Source organism: Notothenia rossii (genome assembly GCF_949606895.1).
Source record: "Notothenia rossii genome assembly, chromosome: 8".
NCBI lineage: Eukaryota > Metazoa > Chordata > Actinopteri > Perciformes > Nototheniidae > Notothenia > Notothenia rossii.
The window spans coordinates 14,015,686-14,039,510 of NC_136906.1; the positions used below are offsets into that span (position 1 = coordinate 14,015,686).

Genomic DNA, 23,825 nt, shown 5'->3' on the forward strand with positions numbered 1-23,825 from the left:
ACTGACAAACCTTTTGCAATATTACAGTAAGGAGCAACAATTAACAAAAGTAATAAAAGCACCTTGAATTTATATAATTGCAGGCCTTGTTGACGGGTCTGCTCTTCTGCATTTCAGAGGTCGCTTTCAGCTGGCAAGTGATACAAATCTAATATAAGAGAGACCAAAGAAATGTCATTATACAACTTTGAAGCATTTCCAAACATGACAGTCATTCAGGTTATAGAAGTAGCTCACTGAGTTCCTTGTGTCCTGGGAAAACAGGAAGGCATCGAGCTGCAGCTGAAGAGTATAAGATCTTGTTCTTGGATTGAAAAGTGCATTTGATCCTTCCTCTTTGGCATCATTGAAGCACCCGACTAAACAAATTACACTTGAATGCATTTGAATCCGTATCCCAAAACAGGAGTGGATAGATTTGCAAGCTAAAGTAACAACTCAGGACTTTTTGAACCATCAAATTGTACCTCTAAAACATATTGACTACCCTAGTAGAGGTCTAGGTACTTTATTAGAATTCAGTCTCCAGTCAGAAAACCCAATGGGCCTGGACACAAAGTTATGAGACCATGTTTATATCTTAATGTTCAGGTCATTATATTGCCAGGACCCCATGGTAACTCCCCTTTTAAAAAAGAGGCTACTCATGTACAAAGGCTTTGTTGCAGTAACTGAAGTTCAAATATAAACTGGCTGACCTCCAATACATCACCTTTATACAGCTGTTACAACTAAAGCAAGTGACACCCCAGAAAATAAATGCCATGGTGTAGAACCGTTTTTAGCAACAGACAAAACTAAGACAAAGACATGGAAGAACAATTGCAATTTTGAGTCCACTCCTAAATGTTTACAGTTAGATGGAACACTTTTGCTCATTAGAAAACAATTGTGTGCATTTCATTGTTTTTAGCTGTGAGCAGCTCATCAGTTTTCTTTGTGTATTGCAACATTAAAATGCAAACAAACTAAAGTTTGAATCATTTATTATCTCTTGGGTCCATTGTTTCAGAAAGGTCAGATTCTGTTGGACAGCGGGGGCACAGCCACAGTAACCGCAGCAGTTGGGAGGACTTCATCGAGTGCCGCTGTGTGGGTACTGTTCAGCACCGCTGCCTTCGACTGCAGGTGGGCCTCAGGAGAGGTTTTTTCTAGAAGTTCAGGAACTTCCTCAGCATCTTCATCTGTAGTCACAGAATAAATGTGTTACTGTAAAAGGTGCATTCCAGAGTGCCATTTAAAAAAGGGTTAAGACTTTTCACATTTAACCTTTGTCTGTTCCATTTTTGTCTTCTTCATCTTTATTCTGCTCAGAAGCTAAAGTCAGAACGTCCACCTGGTTTTGGGTCGATGATGAATCAGGAAGCAGTCCTTTCCTCTGATCTTTGACAGAAAAACAATTCAACATTAAGATTTCATCATGGGCAATTTTAATTTAGAGATTGTTAAAGGCTTCAAATGAACAAAGAATAATTCAATACCGGTATTGACCTACCAACTCTGTTTATTCCACCCCTCCACTGGCTGCCATACATTGTAGGTCTGCTGATTTGATCAAGAATGGAAGAACGCTCCTCTGCAGGTATGGGCCGGCTCTTCTGCTTGGCTGGCAAGACCATCATCGGACCCACTCTGGCCTGATGTTCCCACACTAACACAAACCAGCATAATGCATGTTAATTCAGTTACCCAGCCATCATCATGTCTAAAACCTATGCCAAAACATGTCACAATTGATCATTATGACAACATCTGCAGCCAATATTCATCATACAAGTTTCTAAAAGCTCCCCACCTGTACTGGTCTTCTGTCCGCTCCTCCAGAGGGGTTCACGCTCTTCTGGCTTCACAAACCCTCGAGGCCTAAACTTGCTCGGGCTGCTGGGCTTACCGAGAGTTTGCTCAACTCCAACTGGTCTTTTGCATTGCCCACATAAGTAGTCATTACCATCAGCGGACCGCCATCTGATAAATTAAAAAACATTCAGCACCAATACTTTGTTTTTTGTGTGTAATTTGACATATTTTAGACTGGATCTCACTTACCTTCCATTCACAAAAGTGCACGCCTTGTTTGTTGCATCTGCATTATTTATTGGCACAGCATACAGGTGACATGTGATGTAGAGCTATGAGAAAAGCAGGTGTAGGGAAACATAATACATTTGATTTGAACGGCACACTTTAAAGACAAACGTCATCTCAAGATGCTTCACAAAGCTATAAGGAAAAAATAAATAAAAAGATATCTAAAAAGGAGCATATGATAAAAAAAAGGCAATATAAAAAATGAAAGGTTAAGAGCATAAAAAGGATTAAAAATAAATAAATAAAGTAAAGGACAGTCTGTAAAATGCGGTGTGGAACAGGTGGGTCTTGAGGCATATCCTAATAACTGTGAGTGATGCTAAGGTCCGTATGTCCTCTGGAAGCTGATTCCACAGTCGTGGACCCAGGGAGGAGAAAGCACGCTTTCCCATGGTGACCAGTGACCAACATGCACAGCACAAAATCATGTTTAAGGCAATTTAATAGAGCCTCACCTCCCCTCTGTCCTCATTATAAAATCTGAAGGCATCAATGGACATGTGGAGCTTGTCATCCTGTGTCCTGGCTGAGAATTGAGACCTTGAGCCTGGAAGCTGAGAGTCAACAAAGCACCTATGATGAGGCAAAACAAAAAGAGCAACACTAAATTAGCACTCATTGACTACTATAACCAGAGTCTACATTACCCACAATGCAACTCCACCACTAACATTTCTAGTCATATAGAGAGGCGAAGTCCCTCCCTTTCCAGGGGACCTTATTTCGAAAAAAGTTATGCATTGAAGTCAATGGGGAGAGAAAGATTACTTTTCGATCCCGTTTGAATTGTGCCACGAATTACACATATGATGTTTCTCAGTTTAAAAAGATAATTTTGCAAGTCAAAAAAATAAAAGTATGTCGTAAAATGACTAAAAACCGCATGTGTAAAACCGCTCAATGAACTACATCTCCCGTCCCGCACCAACACCAAAACGGCCGTCACGTTGGCACATTTCACTTCTTTCTTTCAGAATGAGGCGAAAAGTATTAAAAGAGGTGAAAATCACTACAAGTCTGGGCATGTTGAGAGCTGTACATACACACAAGGGGAGTTACTCGGTTCCGTAAGAGCCAGCATGCGGGACCGGGATTCGTAGTCTTTCTAGTTGCGTAGTTTTCATAGTGTTATATTGCAACAGTGTTACGACAAACTGACTTTTTACATGGAAATTATTTTTTAAGATTGATAATCACCACATGTGTAATTCGTTGCACAATTGAAACGGGGTCGAAAGATAATCTTTTTCTCTCCAATACATAACTTTTCAGAAATAAGGTCCCATCGGTCGGAAGTAGATGGGCGGGACTTCGCCTCTCTATAGGAAAGTTCTGGAAGTAGTTCTTTAGAGTCAGAACTGCACAAATCTGACCTGTGCATTTGCCAATAGTGGCACAGAAATGAAGAACTAGAATACCAAAGATTAAAAGCAAACTGCTGCAAGCCTTAGCTAACGGCTAACTTGAAGACGACACTAAAGGACTGATCTTTTATTAACCTGTCACTCGAGTCAGCATTGCTTGTGTCTGAATTAAACCACTTGAAGAGCCTTAGACATTAAAACAGCTCCCTCTAGGGTCAGAAAAAGACTTTACTTTTTGCCATTTAGCAATTTGCAGCCTTACCCATTTTCAATGAAGGCATGCCTGGGGCTGGAGTGCATGTCAGGGCTCAGTGTAGCCACGCAGCTGCTCACAAACACTCGGAGCCCAATGTGATGCCCAATTCTGACCGAGGCCTCGATGCTGATGGGCTCACCGAGATGAAACACATTAGAGCCTCTTTTGTACTGCCAGTCACCTGCACGCGGACAGAAAAAAGTACTAAGTGCAAATAGAGACATGACAACTCGTAACATGAGATTATCAAAACCCACTTGTCATGATTCTCAAGTTAAACTGCAACATTTCCACTGCAGCCTGGGTCGACATGAAGGGGATCCAGGTAGGCATGAGTGAAGAACTGGACAAACTGTAATTCCTAAGAAACAGAAACATGCATTTAAAAAAAAAAAGACAGACATCATTCAAAGATGTTTACAATGTGAGCTTTAAAAACAAAAAGAGAAAAAGACCTTTCGTAATGACATTCAATTGGAATTACAGCCTCCTCCATTCGAACAACACCATATGGAGAGGCCTCAGGAGAGTATATGAGGAGGTTTGTGTAGATCAGAGAGTCCTCAGTTACCTGTGGAGAGTAGACGTGTTTAAAACTAGAAGCTATAATGAATTATATTTGAAATGAAATATATTTGAAAGTTACCCAGTGTCTGGTGCCGCACTCCACAAGTCCAACACTGATACTGTAGGCTACTCATCTGCTGAAGACGCTGTAGCTCTGCAGTACTGGTTGTTGGTCTCTACTCCAAGGCGTATCTCGTCACCATCAACAGGAGCTCCAACCGCAAACATGTCGGCTTTGATAACAATCTCCAAAGAGTCTGGATGACAGGTCACTCTGATGGTATTCACCTGCTGCGGTTCCTCAGCCGGAGACTTCTGCTGAACGAGTTCAGACCTGCCTGTGTTCGCAAGGCTCTGAAACGAAGCATCTTGTGTCGGCGGGAAAGCAAAAGAGGTGCTAACACAGAGTCCTAGGATAACCTGAAATTGAAAGGCCTTCATAACTGAAACTGGTCGGCTGCTCTCTGTCTTCCTGACTGACTCACAGTAGGCCTATGGTTCAGGGTGAGCGGTGGAGCTTTTTAAACTAGCCAATCATTATCCTCATCAGAACAGCACACCTGCGTCCAATCAGACACTCATCAGGTTAATTGGCTGCACACTCTGAACTCAAAACATGAGGCTGATTGAGAGAGAGGTGAAGGGCGTTTTCACATGTTTAAAATGTGCATATATATTTGCTTCATTGCTTGTTACTTTGGATTTTAAATAAACTGTTAGTGTTGCAGTTCATGAAAACCATGCAGGAAGCATTTTGACCTCCCCCCTGGATCCTTAATTTGTACACTATCACATTATTATTGTGGTCTATGGTGTCATTTTATTATGTTTTTAAATTATCATTCATGTTTTGTTGATCTCTACAGACTAAATAAAATAAAATAAAATACAAAAGTAAAACTTGTGATTTTGAGCTACATAAATACAATTCGATCTGTGTTTGAAACATAAGACACATATACAAATCAATCCATGCAGTTCAAACAAAGAAAGTATTGAAAATGCCTCCAAATACTTAAAATCAAATGACTTACGAAATATAAAGTTCAAAACTATATTCTTAATTTTCCATTTCAGATGTTCACCATAGGCGGAGTTTGACATTTGCGCTTGGGGGGGCAAACTTTTTTACTGACGTCAGTACACAGTCCCAACTATTGCGTGGGGTGCTACGGATACAGTAGCAATGAAGCCAGCGTTCACCGCACTGAGTATGACTTTTCCACATACGAACACAACTCGTCCCGTCATGCACGCCTCATGCCGGCCGTACACACACACTCATATGGAAGGGTCGGTCTCTCCCCCCAACAACAGTGCATTACATAACTGTAAAACGTATCATAACTGTGCACATCTTATGCTCATTTGATAACTACTATATCCCTTGGTTACTTGAACACGCTACAATATTATTAACCAGTGTCCTACTTAGTGCAGAAGCAGATGCCTGAAAGGTCACAGAAATTGGACATTTTAAAAATCGCTGCATACTCAAGGGAACTTGCCCTTGACCTCATACTTCACAAACACACGTCACAACATTCGACTGCTCAAAAATGAAATTATTTCAAACAAAAGATGATATTATTCAGATTTGTATTGTAACAATCATTATATCACATCTATTAAAATATTGATATAAAGAAATATTTGTATTGGAAAAGTTTTAGACGTAGTAATGCTGTAACATATTTCAGCCACTAGGGGGGGCAATGCCCCCCCTGCCCCCCCGCAAAATCCGCCTATGATGTTCACCCTGTATTGTTGCCTAAATATTTTATGTTATTTTAGATTGATCCATTTTGGGTTTTTCTGTTCATACTTTTTAGTTTCTTTCGGTCCAGAGGGCCGTTATTGGAGGTGTTAGAGTTGAAAGGGGGAGACAGAGGGGATAACATGCCAGAAATGTTCGGCTGGTTCAGGATTCAAACTGGTTTACTAGGCAGCGGTGGCTGCATATGGGCTTCCAGCTCTAACCACTGACATATCAGGCGAACCCATTCTTATCAAGGGTTATTGACCTAACCTCTTTCACTCTTTCCTATTATTATCTACCTATTATTTATATTTGGACACATTGTATTGTCTTGTATGTGAATAGCACTTTTTTTGGTGCGCTCAAAACACAACCCAAGCTTTAAAAATATATATTTATTATATTTATGAGAGCTTCTGAATCGAACTGTGCCGGCGTACATGTTTACAGGACCCTAACTTATAATATATATCCACCCTGACTGTGAGAACGCTGGCTTCTAAGCACCACAGACCAGAGTCCTGCACGGGTCTGATTTTCAAGACCCGCTCCCGCCCCGCACCCGCAACGTGCAATACCGAACCCGCCCCGCTACCCGCACATATTGCCAATTAGTTCCGCAACCCGACTCGACCAGCCGGCACAAGATCCGCAACCCGACCCGAACCCGCATATATATGAGCAGTGAAAACGTGTAATTATTAACACACGCAGTTGCATATTTGGCTCAAAAAGCGTGGGATGTTGGTTATATTCTCCATCTAGAATGACACCAAAAGCCTCCCAGACGTTGGATTTCGCTCTTGAGGAAGAGTTATTGAAAATGCTGTATTCTCCGCTAGAGAGCGTCACCTCAGCCATTCAGAATGTGGCGTGCTCAGCAGCAGATAGATGCGCTTCAGAGGTTATGATTATGCTTGTTCCCGTGGGGGGGAGAGGTCTGAGGATTTAAACATTAAACTAAATTATTATTATTTAAATATATTTATTATGCGACACCCGCAACCCGACCCGCATCATCTTTGTTTTACCCAGAAAAAAGCGTTTGAAAAAATACCACCCGCAAATCACATTTTTTGCGGGTCACCCGTCGGGTACCCGTGGATACCCGACCCGATGCAGGACTCTGCCACAGACAGGTGATTCAGTGTCTCCAGATGTTGGGGCTATCTCCAGTGTTCCCAGAATGTTTACGTCAGCCCCCCTGTTAAGTATTATTATTTGATGACGCCCTTAGTCTGTGTACTACGGTAGCAGTCGCACTGTTATTCTGTTCTTGTATGAAGGTACGTCCTAATGTGACGTCACTACGTTGACTGTTGTCAGTCTGTGAATAAACTTACCGGAGACATGCTGAAGAAAATACCGAGTCTGATTTACTTATTGTTCATACGCGATTCATGTGCACCCAAGCTTAACAGGTTATGGGCCCAGGCAGAGTTGGACACAAACCGACTTGGAGATAAGTGAGTTAGATTATCGGAAGAAGTGTTACGCGACGTATTACGCGTTAGCCAATTAAGCTAACAAGCTAGCTTAGCAAGTGAAGTATATTAGCAAGCTAGTAGCCCTCGCGGTAAAGTTGGCGCGCAAAAATGGCAAGCAGAGCAACAGGTCTCCTGGCACCGCAGCTCTTATTCAAAGGATGTGAAGATAAGTATGACCTTTGGGAAACAAGATTCCTAGGCTGCTTACATACTCTGAGGCTAAAAGAGACTATCTTACATGAGCCCACCGGTGCTGATCAAGAACAGCTAGATGCAGATAGAAGGAAGAATGCTGATTGCTATGCTGAGCTAATAAGGCTGATAGATGATAAGAGCCTGTCGCTAATAAGACATGAGGCCGCAGATGACGGCAGGAAGGCTCTGAAAATACTGAAAGAACATTATTCAGGGAAAAGCAAGCCGAGGATAATAAACTTATACACGTCGTTAACGAGGCTGCACATGGCAGACAACGAGAGTGTTACCGACTACATGATAAGGGCAGAGAACGTGATTACAGCCCTGAGAGATGCAGGCGAGACCATGAGTGATGGACTGACCATAGCCATGATACTAAATGGGTTACCAGACTCCTTCAAGCCATTCGCCGTCCATGTAACACAGAACGAAGATAACGTTACGTTCACAGACTTTAGAAGAAGATTAAGGGTCTATGAAGAGTCGGAGAAAATGAACACAGCAGAATCCACAGATAATGTGATGAAAACATGTGCAAGGCAAGGCCGAGGCACCAAGACGCACGCTAGCAACAGAAGAGATGAAGATGCCAATGTGACGTGCTACAAGTGTGGAATAAAAGGACACATATCAAGAAAATGTTTTCGAAAAGTGTGGTGCGGTTACTGCAAAAGGAATACACACGATGAATCACTCTGTAAGAAAAAGGGGGGAGAAGATGGTGCCAGAAAAGTCGCAAAGGAACAGAATGGCGACCAAGACCATCTCTTCAAGGCCAAGCACACAAAGAGCGGGAAACCACCAGACAACGTGAAGATGAAAGGCATCATGGTGGACGCAGGAGCGACATCCCACATCGTGAACGACATCGGAAAGTTTAAAAGCTTCGACGATTCATTCCAGCCCGAGTCTCATTCAGTGGAGTTAGCTGACGGGACCAAGTGCAATGGAACAGCACAGAGAAGAGGAACGGCGGTGATATGTCTATTAGACGACGCCGGACGACAACACAGAGCACAGCTACGGGATGCACTGTACATGCCCTCATACCCACATGACATCTTTTCGGTGGCAAGAGCAACAAACGGAGGGGCGACAATCACCTTCAAGAAAGGGGACAGTCACATGGTTACCAAAGACGGCAGCAGGTTTGACATCCATGAAAGTGTAAATTTGTATTACTTACCAACTGTTGAGGGGAATGTTGACCAATGTAAAGGGTGTCACGACATGCAAACTTGGCATGAAATTTTGGGTCATTGCAATTACGAAGATGTACAAAATCTACAAGGTGTAGTGAAAGGCATGGAGATAAGAGGAAGTGCAGTCAAACCAGCTCAGTTGTGTGAAGTGTGTACACAGGGCAAGTTCACCCAAACGAGAAATAGGGAGCCAGACAAAAAGGCTAAGATGCCCTTAGAACTAGTCCACACAGACTTAGCCGGTCCCATGTCAACACCAAGCATAGAAGGGCACAGATATATACAGTCTTTTACAGACGACTACTCTGGTACTATTTTTGTGTATTTTCTAAGGTCCAAGAGTGATACAGTGCAGGCCACAGAAAGGTTCTTAGCAGACATAGCACCTTACGGAGAAGTTAAGTGTATCCGTTCAGATAACGGCACTGAGTTTACAAGCCGAGACTTCCAGGCACTGTTAACCAAAAATAGGATTAGACACGAGACGTCTGCACCCTATTCACCCCACCAAAATGGTACAGCAGAGAGAGGTTGGCGAACTCTCTATGATATGGGCAGATGCTTACTGATAGAAAGCAAGTTACCAAATAAACTATGGAACTACGCCATACAGACAGCAGCTTATGTAAGGAACAGGTGTTACAGTAGGCGCACAAAGAAAACGCCATACGAGCTGTTCACAGGCAAAGAACCAAATATATCCAAACTTCAGAAATTTGGGTCAGTGTGTTTTGCTTACAAACAAGAGAAGGGAAAGCTCGACCCTAGGTGTGAGCAAGGTGTTTTCATAGGCTATGATAAAAATAGCCCAGCTTACCTGGTGTATTATCCAGACACAGAGAGGGTCCAAAAGCACAGATTGGTAAAATTCACAACAAAGGGGGATAAAGAAAAGGAAACACAAACACCAGAGTCATACAATGAATATGGTGATAGTGATGTACATCCCAGGGTCAAGGACAGCGATGAAAATGTTGTTGATGAATGTGATGTGGGAAATGTGCCAGGTCAAGATACTCAAAGTGGTGCTTCTGGGACTTTACCTGAACAGACTGAACGTACACAGCCGGGTAAAGTCACCGAGACTCCAAACAGAAAAAACCCACCCAGAACCAGGAGGAGACCAGCTCACCTACAGGAGTTTGAGACTGACGATACGGAGGACAAACTGCAAACATGCATGGATTTTTGTTACAGAGCAGTATGCGACATTCCTCAAACCTTCCAGGACGCCATAGCGTCACCCAAATCAAGGCAGTGGAAAAATGCCATGAACGAGGAGATGAGATCACTGGAGGAGAACGAGACCTTCAACCTCACCCAATTGCCACCAGGCAAACGGGCAGTGGGGGGTAGATGGGTCTACGCACTCAAGAGTGACATTGATGGGTCAGACAAGTACAAGGCGCGATTTGTAGCTAAAGGCTACAGTCAGAAACCAGGAATCGACTATGATGAGACATTCTCACCCACAGCTGATATGACAAGTGTAAGAGTACTCATGCAAAAGGCAGCACAGGAGAACTTAATCTTACACCAAATGGATGTTAAAACAGCCTATTTACATGCACCCATTGATTGTGAAATATATATGACACAACCAGAAGGTTATGAGAAACAGTCAAAAACAGGTGAAGAGTTAGTATGCAAGTTGCACAAATCTCTCTATGGTTTAAAGCAGTCAGGCAGAAACTGGAATGCTATGTTACATACATGTTTGACTGAAAATGGTTTTGTACAAAACCCCGCTGATCACTGTGTGTATACAAGAGAAAAGCACAGCGAAAAGGTAATCCTAATAATATGGGTTGACGATCTCATTATAGCAGCCAGCAACGAGGGTGTATTGGAAAGTGTAAAGGGGATGCTCACTGAAAGGTTCAAAATGAAAAACCTGGGAAAGTTGAAATATTTCTTAGGTATAGATTTTGAGCAAACAGAAGGTCAAGTCAAAATGTCTCAAAAGAGATATGTGAGCAAAATACTGGAGAGATTTGAAATGCAGGATTGCAAGTCCAGAGACACACCATGTGAGCCAAAACTAGAATACACAGCAGACGCTGAAAACATTAAAGAGCCAAGAAAGTACAGGGAGGCAGTAGGAAGTTTAATCTACTTGTCCACATGCACTCGACCAGATATATGTTTTGTGGTCAGTAAACTATCTCAGCACTTTGCTGAACCAACTGAAGAGCACTGGAACACAGTAAAACATGTGTTCAGATACCTTAAAGGTACAGCAGAACAGGGGTTATGCTTTAAGAGAAATGACACAGATAGACTAGGTCTGAGAGTGTACAGTGATGCTGACTGGGCATCAGACGTAACAGACAGACGTAGTACATCAGGATATTGTGCCAGTCTCAGTGAAGGAAGCTCCTTGATCTCATGGAAGGCAAGGAAACAACCTACGGTTGCACTATCTACCTGCGAGGCAGAGTACATGGCCTTAGCATCAGCCATACAGGAATACATCTACTTAGAACAATTACTCAGAGGTATAGACAAATACAAATATGCACAAACAAAGGTGTACGAAGACAACCAAGGTACTATAGCACTAGCCAGAAACCCAGTAAACAGGCAAAGGTGCAAGCACATTGATATTAAGTACCATTTCATAAGGGAGACTGTAAATAGTGGAAAGGTAATTTTGGAATACTGTCCTACTGAGCAAATGATCGCTGATGTGATGACAAAACCAGCCACCAAAATAAAGCTAAAGAGGTTTGCTCAGGATATGTTTGGCACCTAGAAGGGCAAAGAGTTAACATAGTTAAGGTAAAAGAAAAAGAAGCCTTATTTTGTTTTGTTCTCAGGTAACCCAGTAAGCTAAGAGCGAGTGGGGGTGTTAAGTATTATTATTTGATGACGCCCTTAGTCTGTGTACTACGGTAGCAGTCGCACTGTTATTCTGTTCTTGTATGAAGGTACGTCCTAATGTGACGTCACTACGTTGACTGTTGTCAGTCTGTGAATAAACTTACCGGAGACATGCTGAAGAGAATACCGAGTCTGATTTACTTATTGTTCATACGCGATTCATGTGCACCCAAGCTTAACACCCCCAATATGTCGATTAACACTGTAAGCTATTAAAAGGTCTATCGAGAGAGAGAGGCTGGTCAGAATTGATGTGGCAACCCACCGTGCAGTCCGAACCTCTGGCTGTTGTGACTTAATGTGAAATTCTCCGGCCGATACTTGTAATAAACTACCAGTGTTTGACATCAAAGCTCTAACTCTCATCGTGTCTCTCTGAGTCCTGACTCTCCATTGCTGCAGAAGTTTCCCTTACAAGTACAATGTGAGAGTCAGCTTTAGTATTTATTAGTGAGTTCATGACTGAAAAGGCCATGAAGACAAGCTTGGCATGCATTCTTATTTTCATTCAGCTTTTTGAAGGTAAGAGAAATTCACATTTTATATTCCTCTTTCAGAACAATGCGGATTCCGTCCTGGTCGTGGAACGACGGATCAGCTTTTTACTCTCGCAAGGATCCTGGAGGGTGCCTGGGAGTATGCTTATCCAGTCTACATGTGTTTTGTAGACTTGGAGAAGGCATATGACCGGGTTCCAAGGGAGTCACTGTGGGAGGTGCTGCGGGAGTATGGGGTGAGGGGGTCTCTACTCAGGGCCATCCAATCTCTGTACTCCCAAAGCGAGAGCTGTGTCCGGGTCCTCGGCAGTAAGTCGGACCCATTTCAGGTGAGGGTTGGCCTCCGCCAGGGCTGCGCTTTGTCACCAATCCTGTTTGTAATATACATGGATCGGATTTCGAGGCGTAGTCGTGGGGGAGGGGGTCTGCAGTTCGGTGGACTAAGGATTGCACCACTGCTTTTTGCAGATGATGTGGTTCTGATGGCTTCATCGGTCTGCGACCTTCAGCACTCACTGGATCGGTTCGCAACCGAGTGTGAAGCGGCTGGGATGAGGATCAGCACCTCCAAATCTGAGGCCATGGTTCTCAGCAGGAAACCGATGGACTGTCCACTCCAAGTAGGGAATGAGTCCTTACCCCAAGTGAAGGAGTTCAAGTATCTCGGGGTCTTGTTCTCGAGTGAGGGAACAATGGAGCGTGAGATGGGTCGGAGAATCGGAGCAGCGGGAGCGGTACTGCAGTCTCTTTACCGCACCGTTGTGACGAAAAGGGAGCTGAGCCAAAAGGCAAAGCTCTCTGTCTACCGGGCCATTTTCGTTCCTACCCTCACCTATGGTCATGAAGGATGGGTCATGACCGAAAGAACGAGATCGCGGGTACAAGCGGCCGAGATGGGTTTTCTCCGCAGGGTGGCTGGTGTCTCCCTTAGGGATAAGGTGAGAAGTTCGGTCATCCGGGAGGGACTCGGAGTTGAACCGCTCCTCCTTCGCGTCGAAAGGAGCCAGTTGAGGTGGTTCGGGCACCTAGTTAGGATGCCACCTGGGCGCCTCCCTAGGGAGGTGTTCCAGGCACGTCCAGCTGGGAAGAGACCAAGGGGTAGACCTAGAACCAGATGGAGGGATTATATCTCTTTTCTGGCCTGGGAGCGCCTTGGGATCCCCCAGTCAGAGCTGGTTGATGTGGCCAGGGAAAAGAAAGTTTGGGGCTCTCTGCTGGAACTGCTACCTCCGCGACCCGACCACGGATAAGCGGGAGAAGATGGATGGATGGATATTCCTCTTTCAAAAACTGATATGTGTATCCTGACAGCTGACATCAACATGTAATGTTCATACAGTGTAATCTGTTTTTATTTACGGGGATGTTTCATCAGGCCAGTTGTGTGGCTTTGTTTAGAGCCATGTTAGGTATTAAAAGTAAAGACTAAACATCCTTGTTTCTTTAATGTTTAATACACATTCCTTACTAAACAATCATTAAAATAATCGTGTTGCTAGTATTAAGCTATAAGTATTACGCTGAAGTTTGGTCAGGGAGAGTGAGAGATTGATAGACAAATGTTGAATCCTTTATTGTCTGGATTGTTATGCTTCGCCTACTTATAGGGCAAAACCATCAAAGGGCCCAGAGTTACAGTTTCATGTGCCGCTAAATCTGAAACATGAATAAAAAGGAAAGTGAGAGTCAAATAATATTTAGTTGGGACAGTTTTCACAGACAGATCACAGATTATGAAAGTTATAAAACTGTAGGATTTACAGTTTACCTTCAGGGATCAGACTTCCGAGGTTTGTATGACCGGTGGGAGAGTTGCTGGAGCATGTATCGTCGCAACATCAACACACATCATCAATGTCATCGACATTTATCCATCTGATGATTAGAATACAGAATTAAATCATTGTTTTCCTTTCGCTTTGAGTTGAGGGCATCTACACCCAAATCCAATGTTGAAATAACCATTTATTTGTATACATATACTCCATGGGCAGCGTCAACATTCTAAAATATTCTTAAAGCTTACATTTAGCACATTCCTCTCACATGTGTACGGTTTCAGTCAAAATGCTGAGGTAAGCATCACTGTTACATTGATCTGGCTGTACAGAGACAGCATGGAAAATTCATTTTAGAAAGTATTTATCCTTATATTTACAGTAAACGTTAGACCTCGTTAAAAATATGTTTCCTTAATTAAGTAACTTGATTACTTAAGCAGCAAGAAATATTAGCAACAATTTGAACCAGTTTTAGCTTATACATACTTTTTAACATGAGCCTTTGTAAATGATACACTGACAAACCTTTTGCAATATTACAGTAAGGAGCAACAATTCACAAAATAAGTAATAAAAACACCTTGAATTTATATAATTGCAGGCCTTGTTGACGGGGCTGCTCTTCTGCATTTCAGAGGTCGCTTTCAGCTGGCAAGTGATACAAATCTAATATAAGAGAGACCAAAGAAATGTCATTATACAACTTTGAAGCATTTCCAAACATGACAGCCATTCAGGTTATAGAAGTGGCTCACTGAGTTCCTTGTGTCCTGGGGAAACAGGAAGGCATCGAGCTGCAGCTGAGTATAAGATCTTGTTCTGGGATTGAAAAGTGCATTTGATCCTTCCTCTTTTGCGACATTGAAGCACCTGACGAAACAAATTACATTTGAACGCATTTTAATCCGTCCCCCAAAACAGGAGTGAATAGATTTGCTAAACTAAAGTAACAACTCAGGACTTTGTAAATCAAATTTTACCTCTAAAACATATTGACTACCCTAGTAGAGGTCTAGGTACTTTATTAGAATTCAGTCTCCAGTCAGAAAACGCAATGGGCCTGGACACAAAGTTAGACCATGTTTATATCTTAATGTTCAGGTCATTATATTGCCAGGACCCCATGGTAACTCCCCTTTTAAAAAAGAGGCTACTCATGTACAAAGGCTTTGTTGCAGTAATTGAAGTTCAAATATAAACTGGCTGACCTCCAATACATCACCTTTATACAGCTGTTACAACTAAAGCAAATGACACCACAGAAAATAAATGCCATGGTGTAGAACCGTTTTTAGCAGCAGACAAGCCCAAGAAAAGACATGGAAGACCAATTGCAATTTTGAGTCCACTCCTAAATGTTTACAGTTATATGGAACACTTTTGCTCATTAGGAAACAATTGTTTGCATTTCATTGTTTTTAGCTGTGAGCAGGTCATCAGTTTTCTTTGTGTATTGCAACATTAAAAAGAAAACAAATTAAAGTTTGAATCATTTATTCTTTGGGTCCATTGTTTCAGAAAGGTCAGATTCTGTTGCAGTGGTGTTGGACAGCGGGGGCACAGCCACAGTAACCGCAGCAGTTGGGAGGACTTCATCGAGTGCCGCTGTGTGGGTACTGTTCAGCACCGCTGCCTTCGACTGCAGGTGGGCCTCAGGAGAGGTTTTTTCTTGAAGTTCAGGAACTTCCTCAGCATCTTCATCTGTAGTCGCAGAATAAATGTGTTACTGTAAAAGGTGCATTCCAGAGTGCCATTTAAAAAAGGGTTAAGACTTTTCACATTTAACCTTTGTCTGTTCCACTTTTGTCTTCATCTTTATTCTGCTCAGAAGCTAAAGTCAGAACGTCCACCTGGTTTTGGGTCGATGATGAATCAGGAAGCAGTCCTTTTCTTTGATCTTTGACAGAAAAACAATTCAACATTAAGATTTCATCATGGGCAATTTTAATTTAGAGATTGTTAAAGGCTTCAAATGAACAAAGAATAATTCAATACCGGTATTGACCTACCAACTCTGTTTATTCCACCCCTCCACTGGCTGCCATACATTGTAGGTCTGCTGATTTTATCAAGAATGGAAGAAGACTCCTCTGCAGGTATGGGCTGGCTCTTCTGCTTGGCTGGCAAGACCATCATCGGACCCACTCTGGCCTGATGTTCCCACACTAACACAAACCGGCATTATGCATGTTAATTCAGTTACCCAGCCATCATCATGTCTAGAACCTATGCCAAAACATGTCACAATTGATCATTATGACAACATCTGCAGCCAATATTCATCATACAAGTTTCTACAAGCTCCCCACCTGTACTGGTCTTCTGTCCGCTCCTCCAGAGGGGTTCACGCTCTTCTGGCTTCACAAACCCTCGAGGCCTAAACTTGCTCGGGCTGCTGGGCTTACTGGGAGTTTGCTCAACTCCAACTGGTCTTTTGCATTGCCCACATAAGTAGTCATTACCATCAGCGGACCGCCATCTGATAAATAAAAAAAACATTCAGCACCAATACTTGTGTAATTTGACATATTTTAGACTGGATCTCACTTACCTTCCATTCACAAAAGTGCACGCCTTGTTTGGTGCATCTGCGTTATTTATTGGCACAGCATACAGGTGACATGTGATGTAGAGCTATGAGAAAAGCAGGTGTAGGGAAACATAATACATTTGATTTATACAGCACACTTTAAAGACAAACCTCATCTCAAGATGCTTCACAAAGGGAAAAATAAGTAAAAAGATATCTAAAGGAGCATATTGGATAAAAAAAAAAAGCAATATAAAAAATAAAAGGTTAAGAGCATAAAAAGTTTTAAAAATAAATAAATAAAGTAAAGGACAGTCTGTAAAATGCGGTGTGGAACAGGTGGGTTTTGAGGCATATCCTAATAACTGTGAGTGATGCCGAGGTCCGTATGTTCTCTGGAAGCTGATTCCACAGACGTGGACCCAGGGAGGCGAATGCACGCTTTCCCATGGTGACCAGTGACCAACATGCACACACACAATCATGTTTAAGGCAATTTAATAGAGCCTCACCTCCCCTCTGTCCTCATTATAAAATCTGAAGGCATCAATGGACATGTGGAGCTTGTCATCCTGTGTCCTGGCTAAGAATTGAGACCTTGAGCCTGGAAGCTGAGAGTCAACAAAGCACCTATGATGAGGAAAAACAAAAAGAGCAACACTAAATTAGCACTCATTGACTACTATAACCAGAGTCCACATTACCCACAATGCAACTCCACCGCTAACATTTCTAGTCATATAGAGAGGCGAAGTCCCTCCCTTTCCGGGAGGACCTCCATGGGACCTTATTTCGAAAAAAGTTATGCATTGGAGTCAATGGGGAGAGAAAGATTACCTTCCGATTCCGTTTGAATTGTGCCACGAATTACACATATGATGTTTGTCATTTTAAAAGATAATTTTGCAAGTAAAAAAAATAAAAGTGTGTCATAAAATGAGTAAAAAAAAAAAAACACTTTGTGTAAAACCGCTCAATGAACTACCTCTCCCGTCCCGCACCAACACGGCCTTCACGTTGACTCATTTCACTTCTTCCAGAAAGAGGCGAAAAATATTAAAAGAGGTGAAAATCAGTCCAAGTCTGGGCATTGAAGTATTATTTGAGTTATTTGAAGTATTAAAGTAACGTGTTAGGGCAGGAAAGTTCAATCTGGTATATTCATTTTAATGTCACCTTATATAGAATATGTGTTAAACTTGTGATTTCTGCATTGAGTGACTTCTGCCTAGCAGATACCAAGAAGAGGCCCCTAGGGTCTCTCTGTTAATTATCAATAGTGCTTGCAATTAACAGGGGAAGTCCCAGATACATTTTCAGATAATGTAGTTAAAGTCTTGTAGAATTAATGTTTATCTCCTACACATCCTGCAGGCCTGGAGACTTGGGTCACCCAGCAGTAACCAAGATAAACGTCCTTTTGAGCTTATCAATAAAATGTATTCATTCCTAGTAAGCTGACTTTGGGGTGAAGGGAAGTTCAGGGAAGCCATTAAGCCACAAGAACAATTAAACTTCTGTTAATCAACCAAAACTCATGACTTTCAGGGGACAGGACATTCGGACCTATAACAAGGGTCACTTCATAGAGAATATGTGTGTGTATTTCTTACTGTGATCAGATGTCCTGTATAATCATTTATCAACTATTCCTGTATTGGTGTTTTATTTGATTCCTCGGCTTTTATTCTTTCATATGTGGGTACTGGAGGGCTACAAACAGTGTGGAGAAATTAGCTTAAACATGTTTTATTACTCTATGGGAAATGGAAGCAGCATGTCAAATGATCAGGGAAATCTACTTGTTTTAAATATATGTGTGTGGTTGATTACTTTGTATTAATAATAGCAGTATGTGTAAAGGAAGCTGGAAATATGCAATGTGAAACCTTTTATTTGAAATAAAGATTCTGCAGGGAATATTCTTAAAGAACAATAGCTCAAGTGTCTGGAAGAGCTGCAGGCTAAATGAGTGTGCGGTACTTTTGAACTGCTTGAGATCAGAGCTGATGAATTCCTCTTGTTATTATTGTTTGAGGTTAAGGTAACTCACATGTGTTATTTGTATAATCCAACTATAAAAAACTATATCTTAAAACTATCTTTATAAAATGCCAAAAGTATGTGAAACTTGCAAGGAGGGGTTTGTTATCTCGAATGTAAGGGTCGCCTCTGGCTCGCGCTGATTGGCTGTCTTTTCTAAGTGGAGGACCCCTCGGGGAGGGGGGGGGGGGGGGGGGGGGGGGCAGCCGCATAGCTCCTCCTGGGGTTTTGGATATAAGCCGATGTTTTCTTTAGACCAGCCTCTTCTTTTCTTCAAACTGACCAGATCCGTGAGATTGGAGGAAGAGCAGGAAGTACTTCCTTTGTATTGTATTTGTATGTGTATTTTGTGTTGTTACTGTTTATCATTAAAGCAAGATTATTGTTTAACTTGTATTCTGGTGTTTCTTAATCCCTTCCTTTTCACGAATTCACCCAGCTTATCAAACGACACGCGGAGACGAGGTTGGTTTTAAACATCCTCCAAATCTCCAACAGCATGTTGAGAGCTGTACACACACAAGGGGAGTTAGTCGCTTCCTAAGAGCCAGCATGCGGGAGCGGGATTAGTCTTTCTAGTTGCGCATTTCTCATTGTGTTATAGTTCAACAGTTTTACAAAAAACTGACTTTTGTGACGTGGAAATGATTTTTTAAAATTGACAATCATCATATCTGTAATTCGTTGCACAATTGAAACGGGGTCGAAAGATAATCTTTCTCTCTCCATTGACTTCAATACATAACTTTTCCGAAATAAGGTCCCATGGGTCGGAAGTAGATGGGCGGGACTTCGCCTCTCTATAGGAAAGTTCTGGAAGTAGTTCTTTAGAGTCAGAACTGCACAAATCTGACCTGTGCATTTGCCAATAGTGGCACAGAAATGAACTAGAATACCAAAGATTAAAAGCAAACTGGTGTAAGCCTTAGCTAACGGCTAACTTGAAGACGACACTAAAAGGACTGATCTTTTATTAACCCGTCACTCGATTCAGCATTGCTTGTGTCTGAATTAAACCACTTGAAGAGCCTTACACATTAAAACAGCTCCCTCTAGGGTCAGAAACCCTTTACTTTTTGCCATTTAGCAATTTGCAGCCTTACCCATTTTCAATGAAGGCATGCCTGGGGCTGGAGTGCATGTCAGGGCTCAGTGTAGCCACGCAGCTACTCACAAACACTCGGAGCCCAATGTGATGCCCAATTCTGACCGAGGCCTCGATGCTGATGGGCTCACCGAGATGAAACACATTAGAACCTCTTTTGTACTGCCAGTCACCTGCACACGGACAGAAAAAAGTACTAAGTGCAAATAGAGACATGACAACTCATAATAACATGATAATTATCAAAACTCACTTGTCATGATTCTCAAGTTAAACTGCAACATTTCCACTGCAGCCTGGGTCGACATGAAGGGGATCCAGGTAGGCATGAGTGAAGAACTGGACAAACTGTAATTCCTAAGAAACAGAAACATGCATTTAAAAAAAAAAAAGACAGACATCATTCAAAGATGTTTACAATGTGAGCTTTAAAAACAAAGAGACAAAGACCTTTCGTAATGACATTCAATTGGAATTACAGCCTCCTCCATTCGAACAACACCATATGGAGAGGCCTCAGGAGAGTATATGAGCAGGTTTGTGTAGATCAGAGAGTCCTCAGTTACCTGTGGAGAGTAGACGTGTTTAAAACTAGAAGCTAATGAATCATATTTGAAATGAAATATATTTGAAAGTTACCCAGTGTCTGGTGCCGCACTCCACAAGTCCGACACTGATACTGTACTCATCTGCTGAAGACGCTGTAGCTCTGCAGTACTGGTTGTTGGTCTCTACTCCAAGGCGTATCTCGTCACCATCAACAGGATCTCCAACCGCAAACATGTCGGCTTTGATAACAATCTCCAAAGAGTCTGGATGACAGGTCACTCTGATGGTGTTCACCTGCTGCGGTTCCTCAGCCGGAGACTTCTGCTGCTGCTGCCTGAGTTCTGACCTGCCTGTGTTCGCAAGGCTCTGAACCGAAGCATCTTGTGTGTAACGTGTGGGCGGGAAAGCAAAAGAGGTGCTAACACAGAGTCCTAGGATAACCTGAAAATTAAAGGCCTCCATAACTGAAACTGGTCAGCTGCTCTCTGTCTTCCTGACTGACTCACAGTAGGCCTATGGTTCAGGGTGAGCGGTGGAGCTTTTTAAACTCTAGCCGATCATTATCCTCATCAGAGGAGCACACCTGCGTCCAATGAGACACTCATCAGGTTAATTGGCTGCACACTCTGAACTCAAAACATGAGGCTGATTGAGAGAGAGGTGAAGAGTAAATCAAGAAATGAAGCAAACAAGCTGATCTTCAAATTCCTCAAAAGCACTGGTCTGAGGACAAGGATTTAGTAGGGGAACATAGTGCTGCGTATCAGGGCTGTGAAGTACAGAAAAAGGCCAAGGAGGTGCAGAGATACAAAGTGCAAAATAAAGTCTCATATGCTGAAGCAACAGAAAAGGTTTCACTAAACATAGCTAGGAAATCCCAAGTAACATCAAGTATTTTCTCTTCAAAAGATTTTCCCAAACTCCCACAGGCAAAGGAAAGCCCCACAAAGTGTGTGATAGGAGAGGATGCATTGATTGTTAATAAGTACAAGTTTGTGGCCTTTATTGGAAAAGTGGTGAATGTTGCGTTACAACAGACAAAAAAGAGGTCAAGACTGAAAACAATAGTGGAGGCAGCAGGTGAATTTTTGGGGATAAAGGATATAACCGTTGAAATGATACATGAAATGCTAGCCACCAATAATGATGATTCACAGATTGAGTAGATGAATGGTTTTTCTCATTCTGCAATGGAATGCTAGAAGCCTTATTGCAAATGGACAAGAATTCAAGACCTATATATATCAGTTAAAAGAAAAACCAGACGTTATTTGTATTCAAGAAACATGGCTGAAGACTCATTTGGACTTCATAATTGGGGGATATACTGCTATAAGACAAGATAGAAATGATGGCCAGGGAGGGGGATGTGCAATCTTTATCAGAGAAGTCATGTCTTATAGTAAGCTAACTTTTAAGAACAGTCATGATTTAGAAATAGTGGGTGTAGAAGTTTGGATTAATAAAAGGAAAATTAGTGTCCTGAATTTTTATAATCCATGTAATAAACTCAGAATAGAGGAATTAGACAGTCTTTGCCAAGGAAATGAAATAATATGGTGTGGTGATTTTAATGCACATAATACAATGTGGGGAGGGAGATCAACAGATTACAACGGACAGGTGGTGGAGGATTTAATGGAGGCAAAGGAATTAGTTTGTTTAAATAATGGGCAAGGTACAAGGATCAATTTTAGAGATGGAACAGAGTCTGCGATCGACCTAACACTTGTAACAAGTGAATTAGCTTCTGGTAGCAGTTGGGAAGTATTGACAAATAACAGTATTGGGAGTGATCATCTTCCAATTATAATCAAGTTTGATATAAATCATGTGGTTGAGCTAGACGGTATCATGAGATGGACTTTTTCTAAAGCAAATTGGGAGATGTTTGCTAAATTGTGCGATAATGAATTGGATCAGATTGATATGGCAGAAAGTATTGATGAAATAAATGAGCAATTTACTTCAAATATAATTAAAAGCGCTAATCAAACTATTGGGAATAAAACTGGGAAACTTGGTAAATGTGTTAAGATGGTACCGTGGTGGAACAAAGACTGTAATGATGCAATCCGAAACAAAATCAGGCTGTTTGGAAAGCTAAGGAAGACACATTCATTACATAATTTATTAGAATATAAAAAGGCACAGGCTCAGGTAAGGAACATTGTTAAAAGAGCAAAAAGTGAGTGTTGGAGAGGATTCTGTTCAAGTATTGGGAGAACTACACCATTAGATAAAGTATGGGGAATGATTAAGAAGATGAGGGGAATAAGACATCAGAGTAACCTGCCAGTATTAGAGATTGGAGGGGAAGTTGCCACTGGTGCTTTGGAGAAGGCAGATATTCTAGCTGAAAATGTTGTCAAAGTTCATTCTTCGGAAAATTTGACAGAAGAAGGTAAGATCAGGAGGCAGGAAGTGTTAGATGAGCATCCTAATGTATATGAAGAAAGACATTCGTCGCAGAGTGTTGTAAATATACCTTTCTCTATTCAAGAGTTGAGAAGAGCATTAAGTAAGTGTAAAATGACTGCTCCTGGGAAAGATAATGTATGTTATATAATGTTGACCAAATTAAGTGATTTTGCATTAGGAAAGCTGCTGGAGATGTACAATAAGATCTGGGAGAAAGGGAAGCTGCCAATAATATGGAAAGAGTCAGTCATTATTCCTATTAGGAAACCTGGGAAAGATCCAACCAGTCCAGGCAGTTATAGACCTATAGCTCTGACATCACACTTGTGTAAAGTTATGGAAAGAATGATAACAGAAAGGCTAACATACTACATTGAGAAAAATGAACTAATGACTCCTTATCAGAGTGGGTTTAGAAGAGGGCGGAGTACTTTAGATCCACTGCTGTGCCTGGAGTCTGAAGTCAGGAAAGCCCAAGCGAACAAGGAGTGTGTTGTAGCTGTATTCTTTGATGTGGAAAAAGCTTACGATATGATGTGGAAGGAAGGATTATTAATAAAACTGGACATTATGGGTCTGGGAGGTAATGTATATAATTGGATTAGGGATTTTTTGTTTGGCCGTGCCATCAGAGTCCAAGTTGGCAAGTCATATTCTCGAAGGCATGAAGTTGAAAATGGGACTCCGCAGGGGACTGTCATCAGTCCTCTTTTATTTTCTATCATGATCAATGATATATATACACAAGTAGGATCTGATATTGGTAAGTCACTTTTTGCAGATGATGGAGCTATTTGGAAAAGGGGCAGAAATGTAAAATATATTGTAGCTAAGATTCAGGAAGCCATTAGGGAAATTGAAAGCTGGTCTCTGACATGGGGGTTTAGATTGTCGGTGGAAAAAACTGAAACTTTATTTTTTACGAGGAAAAGGATAGGTGAGGAGATTAGGTTAAAACTTTATGGACAAGATCTAAAGAAAGTGAAGACATTTACATTTCTGGGAATATGGTTGGACGAGAGAGTCACATGGAGTACTCACATTGATAAAGTCGTAGATAAATGTAAAAGGGTTTTAAATGTTATGAGGTGCTTG

General features: G+C 41.8%; 2 protein-coding genes across 2 annotated transcripts; both read right to left on the reverse strand.

The window, feature by feature from the left end:
- Positions 1–969: 969 nt before the first annotated feature.
- LOC307016129 (zona pellucida sperm-binding protein 3-like) lies at positions 970–20,845 on the reverse strand. Its single transcript, XM_079645166.1, has 10 exons — positions 20,400–20,845; positions 20,211–20,326; positions 20,014–20,117; positions 3,715–3,889; positions 2,544–2,661; positions 2,047–2,129; positions 1,796–1,965; positions 1,496–1,651; positions 1,270–1,383; positions 970–1,184 (listed from the first exon to the last, which is right to left on the reverse strand). Exons 1-10 carry the CDS (start codon positions 20,769–20,771, stop codon positions 1,018–1,020), a joined length of 1,575 nt encoding a protein of 524 aa, XP_079501292.1. The 5' UTR covers positions 20,772–20,845; the 3' UTR covers positions 970–1,017.
- On the reverse strand, positions 15,560–16,255 carry LOC307017039 (uncharacterized protein). Its single transcript, XM_079646472.1, has 3 exons — positions 16,092–16,255; positions 15,869–15,979; positions 15,560–15,783 (listed from the first exon to the last, which is right to left on the reverse strand). The coding sequence occupies exons 1-3, from the start codon at positions 16,216–16,218 to the stop codon at positions 15,572–15,574; spliced, it is 450 nt and encodes a 149-aa protein (XP_079502598.1). The 5' UTR covers positions 16,219–16,255; the 3' UTR covers positions 15,560–15,571.
- Positions 20,846–23,825: the final 2,980 nt, after the last annotated feature.

Bases quoted from the DNA above. Each gene is read 5' to 3' on its own strand.
- LOC307016129 (XM_079645166.1), bottom strand. From the start codon at position 20,771: ATGGAGGCCTTTAATTTTCAGGTTATCCTAGGACTCTGTGTTAGCACC. The intron at 2,130-2,543 runs GTGAGGCTCTAT...CTTTTCTCATAG, and splicing joins ATAATGAGGACAGAGGGGAG to CTCTACATCACATGTCACCT. The intron at 1,185-1,269 runs GTTAAATGTGAA...CTGTGACTACAG, and splicing joins CAAAAATGGAACAGACAAAG to ATGAAGATGCTGAGGAAGTT.
- LOC307017039 (XM_079646472.1), bottom strand. From the start codon at position 16,218: ATGATGGTCTTGCCAGCCAAGCAGAAGAGCCAGCCCATACCTGCAGAG. The intron at 15,980-16,091 runs GTAGGTCAATAC...TTTCTGTCAAAG, and splicing joins GGGTGGAATAAACAGAGTTG to ATCAAAGAAAAGGACTGCTT. The intron at 15,784-15,868 runs GTTAAATGTGAA...CTGCGACTACAG, and splicing joins CAAAAGTGGAACAGACAAAG to ATGAAGATGCTGAGGAAGTT.